We start from the raw sequence: 11,475 nt of genomic DNA, 5'->3' as shown, positions 1-11,475 counted from the left end.
GAATTCTCCTTCTTGATAATCACGATAACTATATAACTGTCGATTTTATGTAGAAATGCTACGAAAACAATGTTCAACTAATCTACTTACCCCCTTATACAAGTCATGTTCTACAGCCTCTTGATTTAGCAGTTTTTTCACGCATCAAATCTTCCTATCAAGCGCAAATTAAGGCCCTTACTCGTTTCAAGGATTCTACACCTGTGAAGAAGATACGCTTTGTTGAATACTACAATCAAGCAAGAGAATATGCTCTAAGTGAGAACTATATCAAAGCTGGATAGCGTGCAGCTAGTCTATTTCCGTAGGCACCAAAAAAAGTGCTAAATTCGAAGCAAATTCAGAGTAATCTGAAGCCGCCATAAACGCTGCACAAACGTCAATATAGCTCCTCGTCGATACTTAATACACCACAGAATAAGAGGCAACTCATAGAAGCGCAAACAGCACTTTTGCAGGAGGAGAATCTAACGCGTAGTGTACGCGTTTAATTCAACAAAACAGCAAAAGCATTCGGTCAGCTACACGTTGAAAAAGCGCAAAATCTGCAACAATTAAGCCACTATAGCGCTAAGCTAGAGGAGCTAAAAACGAAGCACAAAAAAAAGGCTATTGTTGACTCCAATGAGCAGTTCATAAATATAGAAACGCTCAGGGCTGCACAGCAAGCGCTACAAGAGGAGCAGGCTATCAATGAAGAGTGACAGCAACGTCTACAAGCGCGGTACGGCGATAAGGAGCAGGAATTAGCACTACGAAGGGCAGCTGAGCAGGCTAAACAGCTTCAAATTGACGGAATGTCCTTTGTATTTAGTCAATTTGAGTAAATGTAGAGATAGGTACCCAGAAATAGCTCAATTTGGCAGTGGTCCGTTACAGGGGTGGTCCGTTACCAGGGTGGGGCACTTAATAACTAATAGGTGGTGGGTACCCTTTGGTGAGAACCCACTGTAAACTTAGTTGGTAGACTCTCAGGGACCTAGGGCTCAGATCTCACATCTGACAGTAGCTTGGCAGTCACGGAGATAGAGAATATCCCTCGTCCGGAAATAGTATCATGATTCATGATTCATGATTTTGGGATCAACTTTCCTTCTTTCAGTGCGCATAATCTGTCTTTGGGGGAGGTGACAGTGTGGTAGATCCAAGAGTCCACATCCTTCCGCGCACAGATGAGGAACTCCTCTCAAATTCCTCGTGTTCGGTCCCTCGGCGTCTGCAGACTCTAGCCCGGGTTGCACATGTCCGCAACGATAAGCAGGTCAGACAAGTCTCACAATTCCGTTGCAGCAGCCCTGTATCTAATATTGAGCAGCTCCCTGGCAAATCCAGATACACAAGGCCGCAGTAATGAAGCGATCGGCCAGGGCCAGCCGGCAGAGGCAGTGCTGTCGAGTAACTACAAGGGCTTCGTCGCAGGCATCTTCTCTGGCATCGCCAAACTCACCGTTGGCCATCCGTTCGATACCATCAAAGTGCGTCTTCAGACATCAGAAAACACACAATTCCGTGGACCGGTAGACTGCCTAGTACAGACGCTGCGAAGGGAAGGATTCAAAGGTCTTTACAAAGGGGCTACTCCTCCGCTGGTAGGATGGATGGCAATGGACTCGCTCATGTTGGGTAGCCTAACGGTGTATCGACGCTTACTGAGAGAGCACGTGTTTGCCAGTCCAGCATTGCGGCCTCGGATCCCAGGTGAGATGTTGGTAAAGGACAAGCTTCCCTCATTCGGGCACGGGATTGCTGGTGTCATGGCGGGGAGCACAGTATCTTTCATTGCCGCTCCGGTAGAGCATGTCAAGGCGCGACTACAAACGCAGTACCAGGCAAACAAGAGGGACAGACTGTATAGCGGACCAATCGATTGTGTTCGAAAGATCTTTCACGCACATGGTATTGGTGGACTTTACCATGGACTTTTGGCAACCATGATATTCCGGTCGTTCTTTTTCTTCTGGTGGGGTAGCTATGATGTCCTGAGCAGATGGTTTGACAAGAATACGAGTGTCTCGACACCATCGATCAATTTCTGGGCCGGAGGACTTTCAGCGCAGGTCTTCTGGTTGACATCCTATCCCTCAGATGTGGTCAAGCAGCGTATCATGACTGACCCACTAGGAGGTGGTCTGAATGACGGACAACGAAGATTTCGATCGTGGTGGCAGGCGGCAAAGACTGTTGGCAAGGAGAATGGGTGGCGGGGGTATTGGAGAGGCTTTGTACCATGCTTCTTGCGGGCCTTTCCAGCCAACGCAATGGCGCTTGTGGCTTTCGAAGGAGTGATGAGAGCATTGCCGGATTGAGCGAAATCATGTATGACAAGAAGGCTTTTTGTACAACAAAATTCGATACCCTTTCTACTCAGATTAGAAAAATATCAGTCTTGCAAAAACAATGTTCTGGGCCATAGATATATCACCAGATTGCTTTGCCTCGGCCATATTCCTCCCCAAAGTTCTCCAAAACAAATAGTGACCAAAAACCTCTTCTGCTGCCTTCTGGGAATGAGTCTTACGATGGCCATTCAGACTTCGTTACATTCATTGAGCCGCGCTGACGGTTCTGCAACGTATGCATCGCCCAACGGTTGCTCTGTTCTCGCTGCAGTCAACGGACCCATCGAGGTTCAGCGACGTGATGAGCTGCCAGAAGAAGCACACATTGAGGTCACCATCCGGCCTTATGATGGTGTAGGTCAAGTGAAAGAGAGACATCTTGAAGTGGTCATTGCCAATACGCTGCGGGATGTGGTTCATCTAGAGATGTTTCCACGGCAGATGGTGCAGCTTACCATTCAAGTTTTGAAAGTACCGGTAGACGACAAAGCCATTGGCAGGACCAACCCACAGGCAGAAAGTGTAGGTCTCCAGTTCACCGACGACTCGAACAGCTGCCCTCATTAACAGCTTGTCTCTCACTGCAGTACCTTCCAATGCTTCCTTGGCTTCTCAATGCGGCCTGCCTCGCCCTTATGGACGCAGCGATTCCGATGCGATGCACTTTCACCTCTACGATTGTCGCACTTATGTCAAAGACGAGCACCCGAGATCACCCTACCATTGCAGAACTCAACGCCGCCAAGAGCTTACATGTGTTGACATTTAGTTCGAAAGATGAGTTGTTACTGGCCGAAAGCGAAGGGAGATTTAGCATGGACGAATGGGATGCCATCGAGGAAAAGGCAAAATTCATATGCTTGGGCAGTCCCGATGCTATGATCGAGAAAGGGGAGGAGGACAAGTCCCTCCAGCAACACACGAGATCTGTCATCGCGGAAAAGGTCACAGTGGATGAACGCTGGAGAAATGGATGAAGATTCCGTGACATAACTGCATACAACCGTTTCGAAGGTCATCTGAGCTGATGCTCTCTGCCTATGGATCACCTTTTGTTGACAAGCTGCAACGCATAAGGTTGACACCACGAAAGCAAACCCAGGACTTTTTCTCATGTGAATGCTTCTATTTGACCATGAAGCGTATCAATGAGCCAGGCTCAACACAATGGCTTCACTTCTGCATTTTGAGGCCGGCTGAAGTGTCGAGTTGAGTTCATATGCTGATATGTCCAAAGTACGCTTTCTGCATCCAATTAACAGCAAGCATGGGCATACAGACTAGGTCCTGATGACATGGTGGTAAGCTGCATGATAGAGGCCGGGAGGTCAATGGCTAAGGGATCGGTCTGTCCTGATACTTAGCAGGCATGATGTTGGCCTAGCTATACTGTTATTTGATCCTATCCAACCATCATCTGACGAGAGCAGAGGTCAAACAAGGCTCCACACAGTGGCTAAAGTTCTGATCGTATCAGTGAAACGAGAGGAGCAGCGTTCTGGTGTCTCACGGTTCTAATCTCATATGAGTAAAGACAGTGCAGTTAGCGCAGGACCGCACATTACTCCATCGGCTCTCTGCTCTGAGCAAATGGCGTCACTCCAGCCCTTTACATTGGATTTTGATGCCGCAAGGTCTACATCGGATCCACCGGTCGTGAAAGACGTGACACTCCTTCCGTCAGGCCTGGCCTAAGCCATAAGCATCATTAAATATGGCAACTCTGCTGAGTCCGAATCACCTCCTTCATCCATCAAATTGCCAAGTCAAGTGGGCTGTGGTTGGTACCCCGGCCACCGTACACCGCCATGAAACCGCCTCATACATGAAATGCGCAACACGTCTTCTTGTCAGGGATTAGCTCCTCTGATAACTTTGTCGCGTGCTTGACTACTCATCGAAACGACCTGTAGACTCCTCCTTGAAGACGTATACTAGTAATTGGGATGGTTTGATCACTGGGCCTAATTGACTGCTTTGTCAAATGGCTACCTCCACCTTTACCTGCAAACTCTGGGCTGTCAACGGACAATTCGGCCGAAGCCGCCCCCTTCCACGAAGCCTCTAGTTAAGATCTTCAAGAAGTAAGGGATCTATTTTAACCCTTCACCATCCAACATGTTCCACCACTAAACAGTCTACGACCAACAGCCTCAGCACATGTTGCCCTTTGCATGTCCATATTACCAATCAGTTCCACGCCTAAATCGACTACCATTCCTTCCCTGCGCTGCAATCCTTCGGGCTTACATGCCTTCGGAACAAACTCACCACCGCCCCAATGATGCCTCCATCCAAGCTCCCCTAACCTCGGGGATTCCGCTTACGTCCGTCCGCCTTTGAACATCACATCATGGATCCGAGGCTAACCAAGCAATCACCACTCACCTCCCACCCGCGGACTCCGCTACAATAATATGGCATCTCACTACGCCCATCCCAATCTCTCCCCTCCGAAGTCAGGCCTACAAACTGTCCCCGAAGCCTCAGCTTCACTCCTAGACAATGACTTCTCAGTCCCAAGGAGCAGTAAGGAAATCACAGTCAAGCCTGCGGAATTAGGAAATTCAATGCTTCGAGGTTATGCATCACATCTAGATCCGCTGCAAAACAATGGAGAAATCTACCAAGATCACCATGCAGACCACTTCTCGTCGCTTTCTATCCAATCCGCAGGCCGAACAGTCACTGTGAAGGAGACCGCCGTTGCCTCGTCATCAACAGCTCCAGCGTCGAATCCAATCCGCCCACCCAAATCCTTCTTCAATCATCGCAAGACTACACGCTCTGCAGAGATACCTAGACAGACAATCATGAAAGCTCTAGCATCTCGTCCACCAGGGTCAGCCAATACAAGCCTGCCACTTGCTGCGTCCCTGACAGGTCTTCTTACAAGCCCGGATCATGAAAAAGACCAGAAGCTAAGCAATCTTTCCTCTCAACGGCTCTCTACTGCGCTTGCAAACCTGCAGTCCACCGCATTTGCCGAAAGATCTCCACCTTCGACCCGTCTCCCCTTACAGTCGCCCTGCTTTTTCCACCAACGCTTCGACGATGCTGTCAATATTGACAAGGTTTTGGAGGACGTCGCGGACGACGAGTGGCTGTCTCATTCCAGGTTGATGCATACCGCAACCGGAGTTAGGGAAGTGTCGAAACAATTACAGCGTCGGCCAATCAGACGAGCAGTGCGGAATATCATGATTGTCACCAGAGCTAGGGACAACAAACTGGTATATCTGACACGAGAACTGGCGCAGTGGTTACTGGCTACCCCAAGATATGGTCGGGATGTTGGAATCAATGTCTACGTCGATGCCAAATTGCGTACTTCGAAGCGATTTGACGCGCCTGGCCTGTTAGAAAAAGACTCCCGATTCCAAGACATGCTCAAATACTGGACCCCCGACCTCTGCTGGACGTCACCCGAGAAGTTCGACCTCGTTCTAACCCTTGGCGGCGACGGTACCGTGCTCTTCACATCCTGGCTCTTCCAACGGGTCGTCCCACCCATCCTCTCCTTCGCCCTCGGCAGCCTCGGCTTCCTCACCAACTTCGAATTCGACAAATACAAAGACCATCTCGACCGAATCATGGGCGATGGCGGCATGCGCGTCAATCTCCGCATGCGCTTTACCTGCACGGTATGGCGCGTTGACCGCAGCCCAGGAGCCGAACGCGGCGCAGTGGAGGAGGGCGAGCAGTTTGAAGTCCTCAACGAGCTGGTCATCGATCGCGGTCCTTCACCTTATGTTTCCAATCTCGAGCTGTACGGTGACAACGAGTTGTTGACTGTCGTGCAGGCGGATGGCTGCATTTTCTCCACGCCCACAGGATCGACAGCCTATTCGCTCTCCGCAGGCGGGTCGCTAATCCACCCTTCTATCCCCGCTATACTCCTCACACCCATATGTCCGCACACACTTTCCTTCAGGCCCATGGTTCTGTCCGACACCTTGGCTCTCAAGATCGCCGTACCTGCTGCCTCGAGATCAACGGCGTACTGCTCCTTCGATGGGAAGGGGCGAATCGAGTTGAAACAAGGGGATTACGTGACGTTGGAGGCGAGTCAGTACCCGTTCCCGACTGTGATGAGGGGAGGGAATGAGTGGGTGGAGAGTGTGCAGAGGGCTTTGAGATGGAATGTTAGGGGCGCGGTGCAGAAGGGCTGGGGAAGTAGTGCTGCTGGAGAAGATGTAGACGGTGAGGAGGGAGGAGAAGGCGAAGATGAGAAGTGGGATATAGATACAGACCCTGGACCTAGTGGGGGGCTGGGGACGGATAGTGGGATTGGACAGAGTGAGGATGGAGTTTCAAACACAGGGGATGGGAAAGGGACGGGGAGTGGGAGTCCGATGAGGAGGCAGATGAGCCTGCTGAATATGTGAAGGACATGGAATTAATCTGGATGGAAAATGGGATGAGGCGTTTGGGGCTTCCAGTGATGGGTATCCACAGTTGGGTCCGGCTTTTTGCACCGCATTCGCATGGCCTATATGCACGACACTCTTGCGGACGGGGGGGTGCTGGCTGGGACAGGCGGACGGAACGCCTGGTTGGGATTCAAGTTTAGACCCGTCATTGAGATACATGACATGATACCATATGATGAGGGATACACGATATAGCAAGAAGCTAGAATAGACAAACACATAGCTCAATAGAGATAGAAAATGAGGCCTGGAGAGAAAACTAATCGAGGATTTATACTAAATGTGGCGCTCTCATTCTCATTTTCATGCTTTCAACCATTGGCTTTGCTCCATGGCTCATTATCAGCCTCAGACTACTCTTCTGCTTGTTCCTCGTTCCTTTCCTTAAACCCCCGGGGGGGCCCCAACTCCAGAATCAACTCATATCTCTCTGCCATAGAGAGGGATTCATGTGAATCAAATCCAGAAGGTCACCTACCGTATGGCCGTTGACTCCCAAACCCCCTTCCGCAATCCAAAAGTGGACGATAAAAACAGTGGACAGGGGCCGGCTCTATTGCGTTTGCTTTTCTGAGAAATCAACAGACAATGATGGTGAGAGAGGACATACAGCTGAATCATGACGGCAAGTTCTAGGAGGAAGTGGAGAGCGGAGAGGGTAGCATATAAAAACTGGGTTTGAGGGGTTGATGCTTGATGAACCTCGCTCTCTGGGGACGGTAGCGGTTTTGGAATCAGCCAAGTGAGCGAGGGCAGGCAATACGATCTCTGCGTTGAGCATGTATGTGACAAGTAGTTAGAGGCTTGTTAATGTAGACGTGGGAGAAGAGGCAACGCATGATTGGAGTCCAGTTGTTGGGCGCAACAATGAATGCCGTAGCTCTGGAAGACTTGGAGATATCCTTACAGGTCCCTAGGCTCAGGAGAAGACCCCTCAAGCGTTCTCCAAGAGCATCGTCGCTGCGCATGCTTCCCATCGTTGAGCGAATGGATGGACTCCGTAGAATTGATGGCATTATCAGAGGAACCGGTGGGGTGTAAGAGGGTGGGTGGTCCGGCCCACATAGACCAAGTAAAATCATGCCATATCCATCTTTCGAACTTACATGTCCAACTCATTCTAAAGTCGTTGGAATCGTGCTCTATTTTACTCGTACCGTATACCCATGTCTGTCCAGATGGAAACCTGGGGCCACTTCTCCAAATCTTTGACCGCCTGCTCGTGCTGGATTATTGGACCCTCGTCAGAGAACTGGCATTTCTTGATAATATCATCGTCAACGCATGGTAGAAGTATTGCTGCAATGATAGTCCATCACCCTCAATAAGAAAGCGAGTCGTGTCTAGAAATTAAACATGACTAGCATGAAACGGATTGAAATGACAATGGTCGACAAGCATGCGGTTCACTGCATCAGTATCATACTGAGACATGAAGGAGATGAGCCAGGCTGGCGCCAAAAACGTGTTGTCCAAATTTGTTATGGCGATGTATATCTGTGAATGACGATGCTTGGGGAAGCCCCAAATTGAAGCCTTCGTATCATGTGACGTGGATGTAATGCTTGGCATTTGGTAGTTCTGCTTGCCACCTTCTCTCCTTGATATGATATATTGCTGATTGTACCAAATTTTGTAGAAGTGGTGCCAAGATCAGATTAGGAGCCGCACCTGGCTGCTCTCCAGAGGATGACCTGAGATTTGCTCAGAATTGCACCCTCTGTCCGGCAAACTTCAGATGTTCATGAAAGGAATGCCAGGAAATGGCAGCAACTGCCCATTTCAAGGCTCTGACGCTGCTCTTGCAGTCAGCCAAGTACTCTGATCTGACGCTTTGTTGTGGAGATCGCGAGTTTGCTGTTCATCGTGCGATTGTATGTCCGCATTCACCATTCTTTGATGCCGTTTGTGGTGGGAGCTTCAAGGCAAGTACTGAGAACAGTAAATAGATTTATGAACGAGGACTGATGCTGTTTCACAGGAAGCATCTTCAGGGAGAATCGAGCTCAAGGATGACGACCCGGAAACTGTCGAGCGCATGATCTCTTTCATGTATAGCTTGGACTATCAGGACGAACAACGAGGCAACGTTGAGGCAGCTAGATCTTCTGATGCGGAAGCTTCGAATGCCAGCAACAGCGACGCGACAGTAGTAAGCGCTGAGCGTGAAGTCCTCGCCGAAACCCTGGTTAACAATAATGACGGCAACGTACATAGCCAAGGGGATAGTCAGCCTACTCTTTTCAGCAGTGTTCGCGTGTATGCTATTGCAGACAAGTACAATGTGCAATCTTTGAAAGATCTTGCGAAACAACGATTCGGCAGGTGGGCGAGAAGGAATTGGGCCTGTGCGGACTTTACGGCCATCATTAGGGAGGTTTTCAACTCCACTCCCAGCAGCGACCGCGGGCTTCGTGACATCGTTTCCGGAATCGTCGCAAATCACTCTGATTTTTTCATTCAAAAAGATGGATTCCGGGAATTAGTTGAAGATGTTGGCGAGCTTGGGTTAGGGATGCTGGATAAGCTTATGATAAGGCATATGGAGGAGAATTCAGCATTACTGTTGCAGATTCAAAGCTTGGAAGCTGAGATAGGCGTATCCAAATTACTACAGGGAAAATCTAAACAAGCTCTCGCAAGGAAGTCAAGCGAGCTGGATGCGATGATGAGCAGGGTCAACGATCTTAGCGTCTGTCGACATTGTAACGAGGATTTCAACATTGAGGTGGAAGATCACTTTCCTGGGCGGGCCATCATCCGGTGTAGGAAATGCCGAACAAGGCACTGATGGATTCTGCTCTGAAGGGCGCCATCTGTCAGGGAAGCTCTACAAAGCATCCTCGGGTGCCGTGCTTCACGCTTGACCATGCTCTGCATGTACACACTCCAGCCCGGCAAGAGATACTATTCGGCCAAGGTGAAGAGCCAGGGTTGATGCAAGGGCTGAGTAGTGAAGTGAGCTCAGCGGCTGTAAATGACGAGCAGATGTGAGAGGTGGACACAGGAAGCAAGTTGTATTATCTATTAAAGAGCTGTGCGCGTAGATATACTAGTACGTACAAAATAGGCTGTATGGTACTAGTACAGCGAAATTTGCTCTGAAATTGCACGAGTCATCGAGAATCACCTCTTGGAAAATACTCCAGTGGTGCAAGAAGGAAAACCAATACGATGGAGCGACCAGAAGGTCACCTTCACACGTTCGTGCGACATGGCAGCGAAAGCTATGCACATCTTCCAACATAGTCTCATAGGCGAAACGGCCTGCTCATGTACTACGGGTACAGGCCTAAATAATGTTACATTATTTAGGCCTGTACCCGTAGTAAGTCATGCTGTTTGCACAGTTAAAAATAACCGGGCGTCCGCCAATGGTAGCTTTTGGAAAGGAACAAGTGTAACTTTCCGCCAAGATCTCACTCACCAGTCTTTCGTGTTTTGATCAATTCAATGGCTACACGGCTTACAAGGTCATACAAATAGTATTGTTTCCTGGCTAGTGATTTTGAGGTGTGTTTAGACGGCACAGCATGTGCCGAGTAGCCATAGCCCAGCAGACAAGCCAAGGGAGATAGATATAAATATTACCTGAGCAAGTAATGTACCTCTGAAAGCATTTGTCTCTTCAAGACCTTGGTTCGTCATTTAATAACCTGTTTGAGGAAACTCTATCAGAAATTACAGGGGCGGTTGGAACGACCAGCACCGTAATGGAACATGTTGTGTTTCACGCATAGCAAGATCGAGAACCGTTGCCAAATAACTCCAGGATTTGAGGTGCGGGACGTCAGATATTACGTCTCCGTTCCCCACTTTGTGAGGGAAGCGATGAATTTAGTGGTAGATACAAGTATTCCAGAGGTTGTCTCAGATAGAACACAACGTTTTGTTGTTCGTTCTCTGGTGATCTTACTGTTCTGACCATCTGTGCGCCTCCTTCCAAATTACCGCGATAGAGTTCCCGACCAGTCCTATTCGAATTTACCTTAAGCTTGAGCAGCAATGAGCCAAAGCCTTGACAAGGAAGCGAGTGGTCGAGCACCTACAGCTCAAGAGCGACCCAGGCGTAGACAGGGTCATCAACCTCAACAGCAACCCGGGCCTCGACAGGATCGTCAGCCTCAACAGGAACCCCGGCCTCGACAGGACCGTCAGCCCCAACAGCAACCTCCTTCTTCCAGCGATATACATACAGTCGTGAGACGCGCATTCCAAGACGTACCCTCCCATCTGCTTCTGCCTTATCAGCCTCAGCAGCAACCTCTTTCTTTGAACGACGTACATCCACACGTGAGACACGAGTTTCTAGACCTACCCTCTCATCGACTTCTACCTCAATATCCCACCCAGAAACCCATGACGCGTGCCATCCTGAACGAATTCTTACAAGCCATTCATCGCGGTTTTGAAGGATTCCCATATGCGGTAATAGATGAAGCTGCCATCGCTATGCACGGTTTGTTTTATTTGATCGCCGACCAAGGTGCCCCTACTCATGGTGTGAATCGTCTGGTGTCGAGAATTGACGTGTTTGTCCGGTGTGAAGAATCGGAAGCACTCGTCAGGCAGGTGTTGCAAAGAAATGTCGGCATCGTGGTATTGGATAGCAGTCGACTAGCGTGAGGAGAGTCGATCATGCATTATACAACCCGTTCTAACAGACATCACTGGAATGCCTTCGGAGCGGTCCATTCGCGGCG

The 11,475-nt window shown here is 49.4% G+C and overlaps 4 protein-coding genes across 4 annotated transcripts; all 4 read left to right on the top strand.

Moving 5' to 3' along the window:
- Positions 1-1,241: 1,241 nt before the first annotated feature.
- On the top strand, positions 1,242-2,306 carry EPUS_08307 (uncharacterized protein; the record flags this gene model as incomplete). The annotated part of the gene is made up of 1 exon (XM_007788965.1): positions 1,242-2,306. One exon carries the CDS (start codon positions 1,242-1,244, stop codon positions 2,304-2,306), a length of 1,065 nt encoding a protein of 354 aa, XP_007787155.1.
- Positions 2,307-2,519: 213 nt separating this feature from the next.
- EPUS_08306 (uncharacterized protein) lies at positions 2,520-3,316 on the top strand (the record flags this gene model as incomplete). Its single annotated transcript, XM_007788964.1, has 2 exons — positions 2,520-2,861; positions 2,927-3,316. 2 exons carry the CDS (start codon positions 2,520-2,522, stop codon positions 3,314-3,316), a joined length of 732 nt encoding a protein of 243 aa, XP_007787154.1.
- Positions 3,317-4,756: 1,440 nt separating this feature from the next.
- EPUS_08305 (uncharacterized protein) lies at positions 4,757-6,727 on the top strand (the record flags this gene model as incomplete). Its single annotated transcript, XM_007788963.1, has 1 exon — positions 4,757-6,727. One exon carries the CDS (start codon positions 4,757-4,759, stop codon positions 6,725-6,727), a length of 1,971 nt encoding a protein of 656 aa, XP_007787153.1.
- A 1,808-nt stretch (positions 6,728-8,535) lies between these two features.
- On the top strand, positions 8,536-9,563 carry EPUS_08304 (uncharacterized protein; the record flags this gene model as incomplete). The annotated part of the gene is made up of 2 exons (XM_007788962.1): positions 8,536-8,646; positions 8,754-9,563. 2 exons carry the CDS (start codon positions 8,536-8,538, stop codon positions 9,561-9,563), a joined length of 921 nt encoding a protein of 306 aa, XP_007787152.1.
- Positions 9,564-11,475: the final 1,912 nt, after the last annotated feature.

Source organism: Endocarpon pusillum (assembly GCF_000464535.1).
Source record: "Endocarpon pusillum Z07020 unplaced genomic scaffold C732557, whole genome shotgun sequence".
Classification (NCBI taxonomy): Eukaryota; Fungi; Ascomycota; class Eurotiomycetes; order Verrucariales; family Verrucariaceae; genus Endocarpon; species Endocarpon pusillum.
The sequence above is the reverse complement of the archived record's forward strand: the minus strand, read 5'-3'. Positions and strand labels throughout refer to the sequence as shown.